The sequence below is a fragment of the Papio anubis genome, chromosome 9 (genome assembly GCF_008728515.1).
Source record: "Papio anubis isolate 15944 chromosome 9, Panubis1.0, whole genome shotgun sequence".
Taxonomy (NCBI): Eukaryota; Metazoa; Chordata; class Mammalia; order Primates; family Cercopithecidae; genus Papio; species Papio anubis.
Window position 1 is genome coordinate 76,758,232 of NC_044984.1, and position 21,794 is coordinate 76,780,025.

General features: G+C 33.4%; 1 protein-coding gene and 1 long non-coding RNA gene across 2 annotated transcripts in view; one reads left to right on the plus strand and one right to left on the minus strand.

Moving 5' to 3' along the window:
* The window catches only part of METTL25 (methyltransferase like 25), a 119,551-nt gene that overhangs the window by 93,458 nt on the left and 4,299 nt on the right, over positions 1-21,794 (plus strand). The window contains exon 13 of the mRNA XM_031650642.1: positions 16,365-16,369. Coding sequence (XP_031506502.1) covers positions 16,365-16,369 — 5 coding nt within the window. The remainder of the gene's footprint in view (positions 1-16,364; positions 16,370-21,794) is intronic.
* On the minus strand, positions 8,218-21,778 carry LOC116268903. The gene is made up of 2 exons (XR_004176136.1): positions 21,470-21,778; positions 8,218-9,779 (listed from the first exon to the last, which is right to left on the minus strand). It is a non-coding gene; the product is annotated as an uncharacterized LOC116268903 (long non-coding RNA).

The following is a 21,794-nucleotide window of genomic DNA, read 5'->3' on the forward strand; positions in this document are numbered from 1 at the left end:
CCCTTGGAGGAACCTAAGAATGTAACATTTGGAGTTATAATATAGAAATAAGAAATAATCATGAATTTCTTTCAAATACTCTCAAATCAGATTTTTTAAGTCCTATTTCTTTCTTCTCAACAGCTTTGGTGGCCAAGATAGAATTTCATTTCCTACATTGTCAGTGATTATTCTCTTTGATGGATACGGATTTGTGGAGTCTAAAGAGAACATACAATTCTAAAGTGTTCATGTTGGAAAGGGAACTCTGCAATGATCAGAAGTATTGAGTCAGTTTTAGTATAAAAAATGAGAACTATATTAACAATGAGGCTGACTACACAGAGTTTTGAGCTAGAGACTCACTCTACCCGATACCACTGACATGTTGAAATGCTAGATGAAACTGACATAGAAAAATAATCCTGGAGTTTAAAATATGTCTGACATGGTAGTATCTGGTCACTGTCTTCTGCAGTCATGGGCATAAACCTCAAAGAGCACCACTTTAATCCATGACATAAAGATTAACCTCAATAATATAGATATCTTCTGCATGCACTTGTCTTTCACCTGCACTCTGCAAAGCTCCAATTAGAAGGTGGTATGGTTTGGCTGTGTCCCCATCCAAATCTCATTTTGAATTGCAGTTCCCATAATCCCCACATGTCCTGGGAGGGACCTGGTGGGAGGTAATTGAATCATGGGGGCAGTTTCTCCCATGCTATTTTCATGATAGTAAGTTCTCATGAGATCTGATGGTTTTATAAGGGGCTCCCCTCTTTGCTCAGCTCTCATTCTTCTCCTTCCTATTGGGGTGTGAAGAAGAATGTGTTTGTTTCCCCTTCTGCAATGGATCTTAAGTTTCCTGAAGACTCCCCAGCCCTGAGGAAATGTGAGTCAATTAAACCTTTTTCCTTTATAAATTACCCAGTCTTGGGCAGTTCTTTATAGCAGGGTGAGAACAGACTAATACAGAAGGTCTCTCAACAAAACCATATGCAGTTGCAGCATCTTCCATATTATGTAGAAATACTTTATGTTAATGTTGACATCCAAAAAAGTGAGAAACACCAAGACAGAAATACAGATTTAAAAAATTAAAGTGTAGGGAATTCTTACTAACTCATTATACGAGGCCGGCATAACACTGATACCAAAAACAGATAAGGACACAACAATAAAAACATAAAACTACAGGTCAAAACCTCTGACAAACATTAAACACAAAAATAATCAACAAAATACTAGCAAACTGAATCCAACAGAATATCAAAGATAACACACTATGATCAAGTGAGATATATCTCAGGAATGCATGGCTGGTTCAACATACACAAAGCAATAAATGTGACATGACATCAACAGAATGAAGGATAAAAACTGTAGTATTATCTCAATAGATGTAGAAAAAGCATTTGATAAAATTCAACATCCATCCATGATAAAAGCTTTCAACAACCTTGACATGGAAGAAACATGCCTCAACATAATAAAGGCCATATATGACAATTCTATAGCTAACATCATACTGAAAGGGGGAAAACTGAAAGTTTTTCCTCTAAGAACTTTAACAAGGCAAAGATGCCCAGTCTTACCACGCTCATGCAACAAAGTACTGGAAGTTCTAATCAGAGCAATTAGGCAAGAAAAAGAAATAAAGGACATCCAAGTTGGAAAGGAGAAAGTAAAATTATCCCTGTTTCCAGATGATATGATCTTATATATAGAAAAATCTAAAGATTCTACCAAAAAAATGTCTTAGAATTAATAAACAAATTTAGTAAAATTGCAGAACATAAAATCAACATACAACAATTATTGCATTTCCATAAAAAATGAACTGGATTACAAAATTAAGAAGTCAATTCCATTTACAATAGTCATAAAGGAAATAAAATATATATGAATAAATTTAACCAAGGAGGTAAAAGACCTCTACAAGGAAAACAAGAAAACACTGAAGAAACTGAAGTGGATAGAAACAAATGGAGAAACATCCCATGCTCATGGATCCAAAGCATTAATAATATTAAAATGACCATACTACCCAAAGCAATGTACAGGTTCAATGCAATCCCTATTGAAATACCAATGACATTCTACACAGAATTAGAAAAAAAAAGTATTAAAATCTGTATGGAGTTACAAAACATCCAGAATAGCCAAAGCAATCTTGAACAAGAACAAAGCTGGAAGCATCACACTACTAGACATCAAAATGTTCTACAAAGCTGTAATAACCAACACAACATGATACTGGCATAAAAACAGAAACACAGACAAATGCAATAGAACAGAGAACCCAGAAATAAATCCATGTGTCCACCAAAATCAGCTAATTTTTGACAAAGATGTCAAGAATATACATTGGGGAAAGAATAATCACTTCCATAAATGTTGCTGGGAAAACTGAATATCCATATGCTGAGGAATTAAACTAGACACCTCACCTCTCATCTTATACAAAAATCAACTCAAAATGGATCCCAAGACCTAAATATAAGACCCAAAACAACAAAACTACTAGGAGAAAACACAGGGCATTGAAATGCTTCAGGATATTGTTCTGGGAAAATATTTTTGAGTAAGACCTCAAAAGCACAGGCAACTAAAGCAAAAATAAGCAAAGAGGATTATATGAAACTAAAAAAGCTTCTGCAGAGCAAACAAAACAATCATCAGAGTGAACAAGACAATCTACAGACTAGGAGAAAATATCTGTAAACTCTTCATCCAACCTAGAATTAATATCCAGAATATACAAGGAACTCAAATATCTCAACAGCAAAACAACAACAACAACAACAAACCCAAACATCCAAGGAAAAAAAGGCCAAATAATCTGAGCTGACATTTCTCAAAAGAAAACATACAAATGGCCAAAAAATATAGAAAAAAAATGCTCAACATCACTAATCATCGGGGAAATGCAAATCAGAACCACAATGAGGTATCATCTCACCCAGTTAGGATGGCTATTATGAAAAAGATAAAAAATGACAAACGTTGGCAAGGATGCAGAGAAAAAGGAACTCCCATACTCTGTTGGTGAGAATGTAAACTAGTATAGCCACTATGGAGAAGAGGATAGAGGTTCCTGAAAGAACTATAAATGGAACTATCATATGATTCAGCAATCCCACTACTGGACATTTACCCAAAGGAAAAGAAATCAATATATCAAAGAGACATCTGCATCCCTATGTTTACTTAACACTATCTATAACAGCCAAGATATAGAATCAGCCTAGGTGTCCATCAACAGATTAACAGGGACAAAGAAAATGTGGTATGTATAAACAATGAAATATGATTTGGCCATAAATAACATTGAAATCCTTAATTCCTGGCAACATGTGTAGAACTGTAGAACATTAGGTTAAGTGAAATAACCCAGGATCAGAATGTTAAAAACATAGTATCTTCTCACTCAGATGCAGAAGCTGGGGAAAAAAAAAAAGCTAATCTCGTGGAAGTAAAATGTAGTACAGAGGATTCCAGAGGCTTGGAAGGGTAGGGGGAAGTGCATTATAGAGAGTGATTTGTTAAAAAATATAAAATTATGACTAGATAAGAGGATTAAGTTCTAGTGGTCTATAGCATTGTAGGATGACTATAGTTAACAATAATATGCTATGTAGTTTCAAATAGCTAGAAGGAGGATCCTGAATGTCCCCAAAACAAAGGAATGATAAATGTTTGAGATGATGGATATGCTAATCGTCCTGGTCTAATCACTATACACAATATATATTGCAACATCACTATGTATATCATAAATATGTACAATTATTATTTGTCCATTTAAAAAATAAAAAACAATACAGTATAACTACTTACATAGCATTTACACTGTATTAGGTATTATATGTAGTCTAGAGATTATCTAAAGTATACAGAAGGATATGCATAGGTTCTATACAAATACTGTGACACTAGGGACTGGAGCATCCACGGATTTGGATATCCATGGGAGTTCTGGAACCAATCCCTTGAGGACAGCAAGGAATGACTGTATTCATGTGTTTTTAAGTGAAAAATTCAGTGCTTAAAGAGTGATTTCATGCTTTAATCAACTTTTTAAATTAAATGCTTAAAAATTAGGCTCATTAGATTACAGAGATTATATACCTGATGTAAATGACGAGTTGATGGGTGCTGACGAGTTGATGGGTGCAGCACACCAACATGGCACAAGTATACATATGTAACAAACCTGCACGTTATGCACATGTACCCTAGAACTTAAAGTATAATAATAATAATAATAATAATAAAAGAAAATTTTAAAATGAAGAGAGTATCTCATTTAAGCTGTATATATACACCTTAAAGACAGATGTCAGAAGTATATTCATGGTCTCATGTTATAGACATGTATATTTATGCATATACATTATGTTAAATGAAATAAGCCAGGATCAGAACGTTAAACATAGTATGTTCTCACTCATATGCAGAAGCTGGAAAAAACATTAATCTCATAGAAATAAAATATAGTACAGAGGATTCCAGAGGCTTGGAAGGGTAGGGTGAAGTGGGGTATAGGGAAAGATGTGTTAAAGAATACGAAATTATAGCTAGATAAGAGAATTAAGTTCTAGCAGTCTACAGCACTGTATATTCATGGTCTCATATCATAGACATCATTACTAAGTGTTAAAGCAAATGAGAGCCTCTTCAACTTCCTGAAGATAAAAGGAAGGCATTCGAATGGAAGCACTGCCTGGTATAGATCATCCTTACGCAAGAACAGACATGCAAACTTAAAAACTGAGTGCGCACACTGAATGGCAGCTGAAAGTACTGGTCATGAATGCCATTGCTCCATACTGCTCAACTCTTAGTCTCTAGAAAAAGGAACTAGCATGAGTTAAGTTGTGCAGTAGGGCCCTAGTAGGGCTACTTAGTGGGCTCTGAATCACCTAGAGGAAGATATCCAGTCCTAAAGAGAAACTGGAGTGGGAGACAGTATATAAGAAATCATGCTCAGGTGCTTTAGAGTTTTTTTTATTTTTTCTTCCCACTTTCCTTGTAGTTTTTTGACAGTGATTTTAACTCTAATATATTCTATGCATTAGACAGTACATGTCTTAGTATCCAAAATGTTTCATACATTTGACCAATTTCATCCTATCAGCCAGACTTTCACGAATTAAAGTCCTGGATACAAGCAAATCTTTTTAACTCTTTAGTACAATTCATCATTCCTTGATTTTCTTCTGCTTTTATTTCAAACTTTAATTCCTTAATCTGTTTTAGAAATACATTTATTTTATCTGTTGACAAGCATGAATTTTCTCTTTATTTTTTTCTCGTAGGTTTATTGTTTGCCCGATGATTGCTAGTTTTGGAAAAATGCCAAACAAGCATTCTTGTGCTCAGTGTCTGTTAATAAGTTATATAAGTATGACAAACAGAAGCATGAGTTCTAGAGTTAAACAGCCTGGATTAGAATCCTTCCTCCCCAGTTTCCTAGATTTTGGGCTAAAGAAATCCACTTAACCTGTGTCTCAATTTCCTCATCTACAAAACAATAATAATATCACTTATTTCATATGGCCATCCGTAGTATTCAATGAGATAATATAAACAAAACTTTTAGCACAGTGCCTGGCACAAAGCAAAGGTTTGGCAAACATTAATTATCTCATGTTGTTTCTAAAAAATAAATATATTTTATAACAGTTTTGTATTACAGAAATTTTGAAAATAGGACAGAGAATTTCCATATACTATATACTATTTTCTCCTATTGTTAACATTTTACAATATGGTATATTTGTTATAATTAGTGAACCAGTATTGATACATTATTATTAACTAAAGTCCACATTATATTCAAATTTCCTGAGTTTTTATTTAATGTCCTTTTCCAGGTCTAGAATCCCATCCAGTGAACCCACACTGCAATTAGTCCTCTTGGCTTTGACAGTTTCTCAAACTTGTCTTGATTTGCAGACCTTGACAGTTTTGAGAAGTACTGGTCAGGTATTTTGTAGAATGTTTCTCCACCAGGGTTTGTCAGATACTTTTCTCATAAATAGAGTGGGGATAGGCTTTTGAAAGAACCATCATAAGAATAAAGTACCATATTCCTCACCTTGTAACAAGAGTACATACTATCAACATGAATTATCACTGTTCATGTTGACCTTGATTACTTGGCTGATATTCTGTTTGTCAGGTTCTTCACTGGAAAGTTCTTCTTTTTCCCCCCTTCACGTACTATGCTCTTTGGAAAAAAGTCACTATGCACAGGCCACACTTAAAGAATGGGGAGTTTTGCTGTATCTCCTTGAGGAGGAAATATCTACATAAATTATTTGGAACTCTTTTCCATAGGACATTTGTCTCTTCTCCTCCATGTATTTATTCATTCAATTTGTTTTTTAAAGTAAATCTATATAAGGGGGGTCTAGATAAGCAAAGGAGGACCATATACTGTAACTTTTAGAGTGTGGGTTGGATGAGTGGATTACAGACACAGTTGTTCAGAGACCCTCCCTACATCATATGTGATGAGAAGATGGGTTAGTAACTGAGGTAGTTCTCACCACCTGATGGTGGGACTGAAGGTTCTTGGTTAGGACATAATTGATTTAAGAACTAAAGTAAGTGGATGTGAAGGTGAAGGCATCAGCAGATCCTGTCAAAAAAGTCAAGGAAGACAAAGCCAGTGGCAAGGAAGCTGAAGTGTTCCTGATATTCTCAGGTTGATAGAGGAAGTTATCCAAAGATTAGTATCACTGTGATCTTCTGGAATAAATAGAGCAAAGGTCACTCAGTATGTTTATTACTTTTAGGTATGATGTCATTTTGTACATAACTGATCTTCCTAAGCTTGAAACATATGGGCTTTTTGCTTTTTAGTTTTCAAGTTTTCTATTGATAGATCCTCAAATTCAGCAATTCTTTCCTCAGGTGTGTTCAGCCTAATAATAAGCCCATCAAAAACATTCCTCTTTTCTATACCAGTATTTTTTTGTTGTTGTTTTTCTTTTCTTGGAGACAGAGTCTTGCTCTGTCATCCAGGCTGAAGTGTAGTGGCACAAGCATAGCTCACTGCAGCCTCCAACTCCTGGGCTCAAGCAATCCACCTGCCTCAGCTGCCCAAGTAGCTGGAACTGGAGGTGCATGCCACCACGCTAGCTAGTTTCTGAATGTTTTGCTGAGATGGAATCTTACCATGTTGCTCAGGCTAGTCTCAAACTCCTGGGCTCAAATAATCCTCCTGTCTTGGCCATACAAAGTGTTGGGATTACAGGTGTAAGCCACCATGGCTGGCTACTGTGACAGTATTTTTGATCTTTAGCATTTCCTTTTAGTTCTTTTTAAAAATTTCAATCTATTTCCTTACATTTTCACTTTGTTCTTGCAGGCTATCTACTTTGTCCATTAGAACTCATTATTGTTTTAAATTCCTGGTCTGACAATTCTAACATCTTTTCCATATCTGAATTTGGTTCTGATGTTTGCTCTGTCTCTTCATTCTGTGTTGTCTTCTAGTATGCTTTGTAATTTTCTAGATAGCCAGATATAAAGTACTGGGTAAAAGCAGCTGCTGTAAATAAGCCCTTAGTGATATGATAGCAACGTGTGAGGGGAGGGGAAATGATTTTCAATGGTTTGTAGTCCTATAATTATGTCTCAGTCTTTTAGTGAGCCTGTGTCTCTGTACTACAAACTTTATCAGTGCTTCTCAGTATTTTTACCCTTTCTTGGGTGGCACAGGATGGCTAGAGTAGGCTGGAGTTGGATATTTTCTTTCTCCCCCATGGAATGTTAGAGTTGGCTGAAGCTAGGTATTCTCCTTCCCTCAGGTGAGTTAGGCTCTGATAAAACACTAGCAGGTTAAGTTCTGATTATATAGTTTCTTCTGAGAAACTATTCATAAGAGAGTATTCAGAAGAGTAGAATGCTCTGGTGTATTTCTAAAATATTTTTCTTCTCCCCTTGATGGAAGCAAGAGGGAATTTTTTTCTCTATTATTCTCTAAAACCAGGTTGAGCTCATTAAGGTAAAACTCACAAAGGTGTGGGTGGTCCCTTACGAGTGGTTCCCTCTGTAGTTTTTAATTCCTAAAGTTGTCCACACTGAGCCTCCAACAATTTGTCAATTACAGTTCAGGTTTTCCTACCCTGGCACCGGTTTCTGTGGAGGTTTCTGTTCCTATAAGTTGTAAATCTCTGTATTTGCCTGTCTTTCCAGTTTGAGAGGTAGCAGTTTGCCCTGTGACCTCACTTCTCTTAAGATTTGTGGACTTTTCTGGTTTTTTTTTTTTTTTAGCTTTTACTTGCTAAGACTGAGCGGCAGTTTCCAAGCTTTTATATGCTGGACTGGAAGCTATCCACTGTAAACGTTTTTGTGAAAAGTAAATAAGGTAATGATTGTGGTGTCCATAGCATAATATCTATCACAGAGTAAGTGTTTAGTAAATATTAACTATTATTAATTTCTTATTACTAATATACTAATAAATATATTAAGAAACATTTGCTGTGGTTATTATTAAAGACAAACTGGGAAAACAAAGCAGAGAGAATGATAATAAATTTTTAAATGTATTAAGTAAAACTATAGCTCTTAATCTGTGACAATAATGCTTAGGTTTGTGTTCTTGATATTAAATACAAGACATGAAATGAGATATGCACTAAAGGTTTGCACTAGGTAAGACTAATTGGAAGGAAGATCAGTCAGATGAATGAAAAATATTTTTTTTAAAATAACCTAATAAATTTATTAGTGTAACCTTGTCTATTCTCCTTCATTTATGCAAAAAGTAGGAGAGTCTTCATTTTAGTGACTAAATTAAAATATTTATAAGCATCATGTTGATTGTGTTATTACTCATAGTACATATAAAAAGATTACAATAATTAAAAGGAGTATTATATAGTTAGCATTTACTATATATATTGTGTTAAGAACTTTACATAGTCCCACTTCAACTGCTTTAAGTAATAAAGCAACTGGGGACTAAATGAATAATTGATTTAATAAATAATAATACCTTTTAGCTTTGATATAACATTGTTATGTCCTTGTAACATTTTCAAGAAAACTATTTCATTCCTTTGACCACCTACTCTATTGTTTATAGTCAATTCAAAATACCGGAGTTATCCAAGTTCATTTAATATTTTAGTTAATAGCTTGTCTGAATAACGTTGAAAGCTTTTTTTTTTCTCAGCGGTAGAATATTTATTACTATCAGTCAACAAGTTTATCTTTCTGCTTTCAATAATATGTTATCAATTATTAACTTGGGCCTCCTATGATATTACAACTTTTCAAGATTCTCCTATTTGAAGGCTTTTGAATTTAAGATTTTTAATTTTAATTAGTTATATAAGCTGTAAATAGATGCATTTCAAAATTAAAACCATTCTCTCTTGCTTTACTTCTAGTTCTCACTTGTACTGTTGTCCTGCTTTTTAATTCTATTTTGGTTTGTAAATTGGCACATTTTTAACTCAAACTAAAAGAGGGAAACTCTCAGAGATACATGACAGTAAACTTTCTACAATGACAAGTAGCATAAACCGGAAAAAAGACGATGGAGGTCTGGTTTCAATATAATTTGGACCTCTTCACAAATGAGAGAAAAGTAGAAAGGAAACTATTTTGTATTCTCTCAATTCATTACAAAATAGAAGTCCTTCTGTCTTCTGAAAATAATGAGTCATCATATACTGACCTTGGACTCATCTAATCCAAGCTTCTTTAGAGACCGTCTGACATAATCCAGAAATGAAGAACATTTGGAATAAATTTTACCAACATGCCGATCACTGTAAAACAAAATTGAATAAATTTTTAGTTTTTCCAATGTAAATTTTAGATGATTTTAAATTCAATCATGAAATATTTTAAAATATTTTCTGTGGATATAGCACAAGATCCAAATGTGATCAAAATATAGTAATACTTTTAAGGACATTTTAAAGTTAAATGTTATAAAGTATTCAGGATCTGCTTCTGATAATTCTTATAACATATAGCAGTGAAGGCTGTGAGAAAGAAGTTTTAAACACAGTATTAAAAAGCCTCATTTTTAACAGGAACTATTGGTCTTTCAAAAGTTTCCATTGTTATATGAAACACATTTGAGATTTACTGGGTCAATATTACAATGCACATCTCATGACAACACCTGTTAGTAGAGGCAATAATTCAACAGCTATGCAAAGAGAACTTCTTCAATACCAGCCATTGAGTAAGCCCCATATAATGAGATGGATCTGACTTGATCTCATTTATGCCGTGCAAATTCTTATTAATAATTTAAACAAAGTATCATGGGATGGTTTTGAATTTAAACAATACAATGTTAGAGTACCACATTTCACATTGTAATTTGGTTACAATTTAGGTGTAATGTAAAAATCAAGAGGATAAAAAAATTACGAATTATCAAAAACAAGGAATAAAGCCTCATTTACTCTTGGCAATATAAATATTAACACCTCTAATATTAATTAGACATAATGTTCTATCAATTCTTCCTTTAAAATATGTTTAAAACATATTCCTTCAGATCAATTTCAAGACAACATCTCAATTCCACTTTTTATTACATCTTGTCCTTATTATTCCAACTATTTCCTAATTAAGACCTCTAAAACTAAGTCTTCTTTACTTCTTCCTACATGTTATTTTCTAAGAGCCTTTTTATTTTGTCACTTTTCTGCTCCAAAAGTTTTCAATACCTCTCCCATTTATTGGGATAAATTTAAAACTCCTTAAACAATCAGGGCCCACTATAACCACATTTCTCAAACGCATATCCCATTACATTCCAGTATTTAGTTTTTTCTCCTTATATCAGTCTACTAATTGTTTCAGACTGTCTTCCGCATTTCTGCCTTGGTACATTTGCTCATGCAGTTACCTCTTAATGGATTACATAGTTCCCCATGCTCTTCTACAGCTTGGTTGAACTGAAGTATTACTTTATGATAAAGTGTAAATGTACATGTTCTTTTTGGTAACATGACTAATAATCTTTTCTAATTTTGAATTTCTATAGCCCCTATGATTCTTCCATTCATTTGTTATTTATCACTGCCTTGATTTAATATTCACTTGAATAAGTATAGGTTCCAGAAGGCAGAAAATGTATTTTTGTAGGTTTCTGTATCATTCTCAGATCCTACACATACAGAATCCTACACATACACATCATTCTCAGATCCTATACATCTTAGGTGTAACAGATACCATATAATAGATATATATCCTATGTATCACAAAATAATTGATTTCACTGTGTAGTCAGGAAAATACGCCATTTAATATTAACTCCCTGCTGCTCAGCTTTAAAAAGTTGTTAAGCTTTGATTTTTTTTTTAATCCAAAAGGACAAGCACTTAAGTCTTTCCCATAAGCCAGTTATTCTGGCTCCAATTTTATACCATTCTTCACTGTCTTATGGAGTAGCTCTTGAGAAAAAGCATAGAATAGTACATATGAGGGTGGCTTCCAGTCAGACTGACTCTATCATCTATGAGTTTCTTGTTAATTAAAATGGGATATCAATAGCATTTACTTCACAGAGTCACTATGAGGATTAAATTTCATAACACATATAAGGTGCTCAGAACTGAGCCATGATGTACACTGTTGTTGTTACTTTCATTAATATTGCTTTCATAATTACTGGAATTATAGTCTAGATTTTCCTTTTATTATACAGTTAAAAGACCCTGAGTAAAATGTTTCCAAATAAGTATTAAACATTTTAAGTGTAAGAGAGAATATAGTGTAAGTGTAGGTGGTATTGATTTGTTTCCTGGGTGTTGTCCTTCAGACTACTTGAAAATAAGAGAAACATTTTCAATTTTAATTTGGCCTTGTTTTAGTTTTCCTTTTCAAAATACACTACTTTTTACTGTTGCAAAATATCACAGTATGTTTATTATAAAATTGCTTTTAGTGTGTTAAGCAGTAATTTGCTATATAAGACTTTTCCTTAAGTCCTTTGTTAATCTGTATTATTTCAGACTTGTTTTTAGCAATAACAGGAAAAAAATCACTCAACCAGTACTAGAAAGGTGATGATGTGATCATGTTACTTCATCTCTTTATGACATTGCCTCCTCAACAGCACTGGCATTCTCTTAGTTTCTTGAACACACAATGCTTTTAGCTACAAACACTATTCCTGGAACGCTATACTCTCAATTCCTTTGCTTTGGAAACACCAAACTCCTTCTTTCAGATCCTATCTCAGATATTGCTGCTTTAGCTAAGCCTTTTCTGGCCCTCCAGAAGTTGGGCTCCTAACACAGAGAACTTTTCCTTCACATACTCTCTCTTGTTTCTCTGATCATCTCCCCTTTGATATTTTAAGCCAGTGAATTCTCCAAAGGGGGTGAACACATCCAAAAGGAAAGAGAATATTAGATTTTTTATTTCTATGTTGTCTCTTTTAAATTTCAATTTCTGAGTTTACTGTAAAATCTATACAATATGCTAGTGGAGAGACATGTATACCACTTATAAATAAATATTCATTTTTGCATGCATGCTTAGAAATGTTTCTTGACAGAGGTGTGAAGCATAAAATTATGTTTGAGACTACTCTAATTAGCTGGAACACGGCTGTCTTGCTCGTGACAATATCCCCAGAACCTAGCATAATATCTCACACAGCAGGATCTCCATAAATGAATTAAATAATCTCTCAGTTAGTGGAAACAAATACATCTAGTTACACAATAAGAGAAAAATGTATTAATATAATAAATAGGTCTATCTATTATATTCAAGTATAATAGATAAGCATATAGGTAGGCTTAGTTATACAAATAAGTGTGACTTAAAATAGAGAGCTACTGAAGAAAGATGTAAGAAAAAGTGCAAAGTAAACAATACAAATAACAGTTAGTATTCATTTTGTTTACTATGTACCAGTAATTCTTATGTCCTTTGCTGCATTTACTCAATCAGTACAACAACCCCATGTGGTAGGTCCCATGATTATCCCCATTTTAAAGATTTTAAAGTAGACAGAGGTTAAACTTTCCAACATCTGACTTCATAATCTGGGATATTAACTATTAGTCTATATTATCTCCAGCATACTACTTGAATTGGATTCATACTCAATACTGTTAAACCGCAGATGAGGAATGGCCACATCTGTGTTACAGGTAAACAGCAAAACAGATTCCATCCCACCCCAACCAAAGTGTGTGTATATATTCTTACAGAAAATCTATGCAGACCCTCCTGCTATAATCAAGGAAACAGAATTTTAGTGTTTTAGTGCAACTATGGGATACTAAATAATTCTAACAATTAAAAAATTATATGAGGGAATAGATGTCATAGGAAGAGATTTGTTCTTCCCAAGTCATTTATTGTTAGACTTATTGCCCAAACTCATCAGCAGTTAGGACCAGTCAGAAGTATGTTTATGATTTCTAAATGTTATACATGTTAATTAGGTTGCTTATTCATTCATTTTAAAAACATTTATTTTAATGTTGTATATGCATGATAGTGTAGTGGTTGGTACAGGTTTTGAACTAAAGACTGAAACAAGATTGAATTCTCATTCTACCACTTATTAAACAACTTCTTTGCCTCTTCTTCTTCATCAGTAGAATGGTGTTGTTAAATCTATCTCATAAGACTGAGGATAAAATAAAATATTCAATATACAGTGCATGGCTCAAGAAAAAAAGGATATTTTTCAGAAAACAGAAATGTCAGGTATAGCATTATTACCTCTATTAAGTATTATGAATCAGACTTCGGAACTTTTGGAAGTTAAAGGTTACTTTTGCATGATACGAGACCAATTTCTAGAAGTCTTGGTGTTTCATAAAGTGATCTTAAAAATAGTATCTGCAAAGTGAGTTTATGATATGGAATGCAATCTGTTCTTTTGTAGGTACAAGGAAAGGGAAATATTTCATTCATTAGTGTTTAGAAGGATCTATAGTTTCAAGGATAAATATTGTGATTAAAAATTATTTATTTATTCGTTCATTTAATTTAGAAACAGGGTCTTGCTCTGTTGGCTAGGCAGGCGTGCAGTGGAATGATCACAGGTCACTGTAGCCACGAACTCCTTGGCTCAAGCAATTCTCCTGCTTCAGCTTTCTGAGTAGCTGAGACTATAGGTGTGAGCCACTGCACCTGGCTAAATACTGCAATTGTATTAGTTAAGCAACAGAAGAAAAAGAGGTAGGCCAAAGAATCTTTAAATGGAAAACAAAAGGGCAGAATAGGGTTATTCACAAAAGGAATATGGGGTGTGTTATATTTTTCAGTAGTGGCAGTCTTATTTATAAGACAGCATGCTACAAAAGAAAATTCACAAAAATCTTTACAGTTTCTTGAGAGTATCATTTATGGCATTATGGTCCAATAAAGTTTTACTCTTCATATTTAATAATTTAAAATAAAAACTTATAATTTCTTTATGTTGCCTCCATGTAGAAGTATTAATGTAACAACAGCTCAGACTAGAAGAAATTTTTTTTGTAACACATAGAGCCTTATGGGCACAGAAACTTCTGTCATTAAACGGACATGATAGAAAAGAATAAAAGGAGAGCAAAAATCATTCACCAAAGAGAAAAGATGTCACGCTGTGTTCCTAAGATAAACTGTTTACTGTAGTTAAAAGAAAATATTAACATTTAAACATACTAATATTTCAGAGGAATTCTCCAAAATATCTTATAGTTCCATATCAATATTTGTGATATTAAAGAAAATTATGACAAAATATTTATTTTGTTATTGTCATTTCCTTTGGAGTTGATAGGCAAAAAACACTTAAATCCCAAATGAGACCCTAGAAATCAGAAAAATTATTTTCATGATTTTCCTGTGTTTTTCAGAGTGGGCTCCACAAAACAGTGTTTAATTAAGTGTCTGTATATAATTGGGAGAAGAAAGATTGTATGAACAAGTAAGCATAGGTTTCAACAGAGTTAAAGAGATTTCTTTTAATAATAATAAAATATCACTCAGTATGTTCCAGGCATTGTTATAAGTACTTTATAGATTTTAACTTCATTTTCAAAACACCCTTTTGAGGTAGGTACTGTTATTAACCCCAATTTACAGATGGGAAAACTTAGGCAAAAAGATATAAAATGATATGCCAAGGACCATACTGCTATGACGCAGTGGGGATGCTGGGATTAGAAACCAGGCAGTAGAGGTCCTGTGCTTAGGTTCTTAATGGTGACACGCTGCGGTCTCTCACCAAACTGTTAGGAGTCTTTAAAATATAAATATGCACTTAAGTCTTTAAGAGGAGGATACTGCATGAAGCATTCGCTTTTAAGAAATTCTTTTCTTCCTACATATTTTCACAGAATCATTGCACTTTAGGATAACAATCTGGAGAACAGTTACAGAATAATCAAAATCTGATTTATCTTCTTTCAAAAGTTTTTCTAAAATACTCTGGAGTCGGGTTCTTTGGTTCTATTACTTGAAGTGAATGAAAGGAAACAAAAAATCATTTGAGATGGGAGATGATCAACAACACAAATAAATAAAACATGTACTATTAATATATTAGATAGTAGGAATAGCTGATGAAGTTTCAGGCAGAGAATGCGGCATAATCAAAGGCCCTGAGTACGGTAGTGTTTCTGTTATTTTCAAGGAACGTTAAAGAAATTAGTGTATCTGGCACAGACATGAACAAAGGGAAGAAGAGTAGAAATGAGGTCAGAGAAAAAATGAGGAGCCAGACGACATAAGGCTTTGCAGATCACAGGAAAAACATTAGCTTTACTTCTGAGGTAAACAGAAGCCACTGGAAGATTGTGAGCAAGAGTCCACTTAAAAATATCAATGGGATCACTCTAGTTATTGTGTAGAGAACAGGCTATAGAGAGCAAAAGTAGAAGAGGGAGACCAACTAAGAAGTTATTACAACAATCTGGGTGAAAGATGATGGTGGCTTGGACCAGAGTGATGGTCCTGAGGATGGTGAAAAGTGATAAAAAAAAAAAAAATAGATATATTCTGAAAGGAGAGGTTATAAAGCTGCTGAAGGATTGAACCTAGGCAGAGAGAGACAGAAGAGTCAAGGATGCCTTAACGATTTCTGGTCTGAGTACCTGGAAGAATATGATTGTCATTAACAGGTGAATTTGGGATTCATCAGTATAGATGATACTTAAAGCCACCAGATGGGATGAAATCATGTATGTAGTAGGTATACACAGAAAAAAAAAAAAGCCACCTCAACAATTAGAGGTTTGAAAATGAGAAATCAGCAAGAAAACTAAAAACAGAACAAGAGAAAAACGTGAGTATATTGTGAGTCTTTCCCTAGCATATGAGAGAAAGAAGTGTTTCAATAAAGAGTGGAAAATTGGGTGCAATACTAACGGCAGGCAAAGTAAGAAGAAGACTGAGAATGGATCATGCAATTTAACAACATAGGGTCATTCATGTTCCAGAAAAGGGTGATTTGCTGGAGTGATGGAAATAAAATCTTACTGAAATATGTTTAAGGGAAATGGGAAAGAAATTGTCAGTACTTTCAAGGAATTTTGCTGTAAAGGAAAGAACCAACATAGGACAGTGTGGTTAGAGGGGAAAATTGGGTACAAAGAGGATTTTTAGCATTTGTGCTCTTAACCACTATGATACACCATTTCATTTACTAAAACTGAAAACTGGTCATCAAAGAGCTCAGAAGGTAGTAGAGGAGTAGAAATACAATTAATTGTATTATTCAGGTTCAGTAAGAACAGTGAATCACAGCTAAAGTATTATAGGAGAACAGAAAAAGAAGAAAAGGAGAAAAGAAAGCTATCACAGAGATATCTTCTGAACTGGATTTAAGAAAAAAAAACAAAAACAGAATTTCACCTTCCAGAGGTCCTGGAATGAAAGGATGGCAGAAATAGGGGGGAGAATATTCCAGGTAGAGAGAACAACTCCAAGAAAATAATGGCATGGGAAATGATGAATAATCTGGCATGCCAGGACAGTGTACACGGACAACTGCTCATGGTGCACAGGAAGAATGTGATGATGGATTAGGCTGGAATGAAAATTAATAACAGATTTGAAATGGCCTTGAATGCCACCATAATAGTTTAGGTTTGGGCATAAAGAATTATTAGCAAAGATTTGAAAGTTAGAAAAGTGGCATGACTATTTGGGAAAGATAAATGATGAGAAGTTAAGAACAGATTAAAAAGGGCCCCTCTGTCAGAATAAAGCATGGTCAGCATGCTAAAAAGGGATCAGTATACTTTCTTTTAATAAAAGTGAATGCACTGGATCTAATTAAAATTCTACTCAAGTGAATGCAACAACACCCACATGCTTCTCCAAAAATGCAATTGTAAGAACATGGTTTACTTGTAACACTTTCCAAGGAAGCAACATTTTTGTGGGAGATTTTAGAGAAAGGTGAAGCAGAGGTATACTAAATAAATGAAAACAAACACATGCAGGACAGATGGTACCAAAATTCAGTTTCTCCATAATCACAAAATATTTAAGAAATTATTGTAACATTATTATTATTTTGTGCCTTTTGTATGCTAATACATATTGAAAGACTTAAAAGATCAACAACATAAAATTTTGCTGTAAATAGCTATCATTTAAGGGAGCTCCAAAAAATCTTCAAGTTATTTTTCAGTTTAAAAGATACCTTCCAATTTCAGCTGAACCACACATTATAGATTAAATTACTATCTTTAATTTTGTGAGATAGTTTTTAAGATCTGAGTTTTCACTTTCCTATTTGATTATAGCAAAATCACAATTAAAATTAAATTAAGTAACATAATTATAGGTAGCAAAATACTATACATTTTTTGTATAGCTGTATACATTTCTTATTATGCAAGAGAATAATAAAGTGAAAAAAGTGTAAAAATTGGATTTTCCCTGTTTTCTTTCCAAGTGTTTTAAAAGAGATTTTTAATCCCTGAAATTCCTTCCTTGGCATTTTATTACCCTTAGAAAGTTTCTATTATAGATAAGAACTAATTATAAATAAATTTCTATAAATTATTGAGTTTTAGCATAAATGGGCTAAATCACAATTATAAATAATAAAGTTAAAATGTTATCTTTAAATCCCTGAAAAATGTTTACTTCTAACCTTAGGCTATATAAACAATTATACTTAAAGAACTTTCAGGATAATGTTTCAATTACTCTAAAACAGTATTATTACTGGAAGATGATTTATTTTAGCTAGCAAGAAAAATAAACAAAATGCGGAAGTAATTAAGTGACCTTATTTTCTGTCTTTATTACTATTGCTGACCAGTAATTCCAATTAAGTTAACCTTGATTTACAATGCTAATACAAAGAGCCTTGCAAATCAACTCATATTAAAAATATCTCAAAGGGAATTTACTATTAAAAGAAAGAATGGGATGGTGAAAACCTTTCTGGACTATGAACTTGGTCCTGATCCTGGTTCTTTCAGGCTATATGACTTTAGACAAGCTTTTAACCACTTATTTTAATTTTTCTTATTATAATGAGGTGCCTATACTAGATACTGGGAGTATAATATGTGGCTCAACTGACTGTGGGGTATAGCCTGATAAAAGATTAATATTTTAGTGATACTAAACAAAAGCAATAAGTATTTACAAAATATCTGTAAGGCCTAAAGAATACAAATAAAACAAACTCTTGCACCCAACACCAAACCTGAGAAATACATTACTAGAATTAAATACCTTGATTTCTATATGTACTTCTCCTCTTCCCTACCTTATCACTCTGCCTAATAATCCACTGTTCCCCTCAACTCCCACAGGAAACTATGATAATGAATCTTGTGTTTACCATACTTATGTTGTTTTTGCTTGTTTACCACATATTTATACTCCTAAATTATTCAGTTTTGCTCTTTTATGAATTATGTAAGTGGAACCATTTTACAGGAGTTTTTCTGAGATTTCAGTTAAAATTATATTCACAAGATTCAATCACATTGATGAATCAGTTGTAATTCATACATTTTCATTGTGACATATAAAATATTTCTATATACATGAATATAAAACAATTTATCCATTCTTTATTAATGAGCTTTTTCTTTCTGGATTCTAGCTCTTATAAATATTGCTGCTATTGATCATTCTTGTAAAACTTTCCAGAAGCAGACATATAAGATTTTGTCTAATATATATACTTAGGTGTAAAACTGCTGAGACATGTATATATATTTTCCATTTTATTAGATAATGCTAACTGGTTTTCATTTCATTGATCTTCCATGGGTTTTTTTCAGTCTCGATTTTATTTATTTATGCTCTGATCTTTACTATTTCTTTCTTTAGAATTTTGGATTTGGTTTTTGCTTTTCTAGTTCCTTGAGGTATACTATTAGGTCATTTATTTCAAGTTTTTCTACTTTTTTGATGTAGGTGTTTATTGCTATATACTCTGCTCTTAATATTTCTTTTGCTGAATCCTAAACAGTCTGGTATGTTGTCTTCATTTTCATTTGTTTCAAGAAATTTTAAGGTCAGCATGGTGGCTCATGCCTGTAATCCCAGCACTTTGGGAGGCCAAGGCAGGCAGATCACCTGAGGTCAGGAGTTTGAGACCAGCCTGGCCAACATAGTGAAACCCCATCTCTACTAAAAATACAAATATTAGCTGGGCGTGGTGGCGTACACCTGTAATCCCAGTTACCAGGGAGGCCGAGGCAGGAGAATAGCTTGAACCCGGGAAGCGGAGGTTGCAGTGAGTTGAGACTGTGCCACTGCACTCCAGCCTGGGCGACAGAGGCAGACTCTGTTTCAAAAAGAAAAAAAAAATTAAAATTTCCTTTTTAATTTCTTAATCGACCCACTGGTCATTCAGGGTCATGTTGTTTAATTTCCATGTATTTGTACAGTTTCCAAAGATTCTCATTATTGATTTCTGGGTTTATTCTACTGCAGTCAGAAATGATACTTCATATGATTTCTACTTTTTTGAATTGGTTGAGACTTGTTTTGTGGCTAACATATGATCCTGGGTAATGATCCATGTGCTGATGAAAAGAATATATATGCTGCAGCAATCGGATGAAATGGCCTGTAAATGTCAGTTAGGTCCAGTTGTTCTACAGTGTAGTTTAACACAAAGTTTCTTTGTTATATTTCTGTCTGGTTAATCGGTACATTACTAAAATTGGGGTGTTCAAGTCCCCCATTATTACTGTATTGCAATCTATCTCTCCCTTTAGATCTATTAATATTCGCTTTATATACTTTCATGCTCTGGTGCTGAGTGCATATATATTTACAATTGTTATATCCTGCTGAACTTATCTGATTATCATTATATAATGACCCCCTTTGTTTCTTTTGGCTTGAAGTCTATTTTATGTGATGCAAGCACAGTTGACCCTTAAACAACACAGGGATTATGGGTGCCAACACCCTGTGCAGCAAAAAATTTGCATGTAACTGTTGACTACTCCAAAACTTAACTACTACTAGCCTACTTTTGACTGGAAGCTTTACCGATATCATAGTCAATTAAAACATATTTGTATTTTACAGAAAGTACAAGTTTTTTGCACAAGCTGTTATAGCTGCAGCAAAGGTGTCAGGAATTTCTTTTTCTCTTTTTACAGTAGTCCTTATGCTGGATTCATTTATCTTGAAATGGTGGGCAACCACAGCTGCAGACCTCAATCTATGGTACATATCAAGCAATTCAACTTTTTCTTGTAATGTCCTGACTTTTCTCTGCATATTGGGAGCACTTCCAGGATCACTAGTGGCACTTAATATGGATATCATGGTGGTGTTATTCAAGGTTTATGATACTGCCCTTAAGACAATGAAAAATAGACAAGAACTGTGAGAGATCACTTTTTACTGTGATACACAATCCATTGGAGAAACAAACTGATCACACAGAGATTTGCAACACACAGTGTTTTAAACGAATACTCGCAACACTTGAGCTCACTACAATGCCAATAAGAGGTGGCTACAAAATTATTACACTATATACTATAGCTAATTTAATGTGGCTATGATTTAATATTTCATATTTACATTAGTTTACATTTCTCTTGACTGTGAATAGTGCCACATATGGTGCATAAGTTTTTATATACATTCTGACTTTTATAATAGATTTGTATATATTGTATGGTAGTAAATGATAAACAATATGCATATATTTTATTCATTCAAGATAGACCTCATTTTCTTTATTTTTTGATATTTTTAGGCTACTTGGTTTGTGTGCAAGTTTATTCAATTGTCACAAGTCTCAAATATATTTTCCAATATACTTATTTAAAAAATACTGCATATAAGTGGACCTGCACTTGGGTTTTGCTTTTCTAATTCCTGGAAGTATACTATTAGGTCATTTATCTCAAGTTTTTCTACTTTTCTTGATGTAGGTGTTATATACTTTGCTCTTAATATTTCTTTTGCTGAATTCTATAGAATACTGGTATATTCAAATCTGTGTTGTTCAAGGGTAACTGTATAGAAATACCTGTTCTTCTTTGGTTTCCATTTGAATGGAGTATCTTTCTTCCATCTCTGTACTTTTGGTCTATGTGTGTTGTATTTACAGGTGCAGTGAGCTTCCTGTAGGTAGCATATAAAAATAGTTGGGTCTTGTTTTTTTGATCCATTTAGCTACTCTATATCTTTTAATAATTTTGTCAATTTACTTTCAATGCTATTGATAGGTAAGGAACTACTACTGCCATTTTGTTACTATAAAAAAGTTAAAAAAACCTCTACACTTTAACTCCATCACCCCCACATTTTGACTTTTTGATGTCTGTTTACTTTCTTTTTTTTTTTTTTTTTTT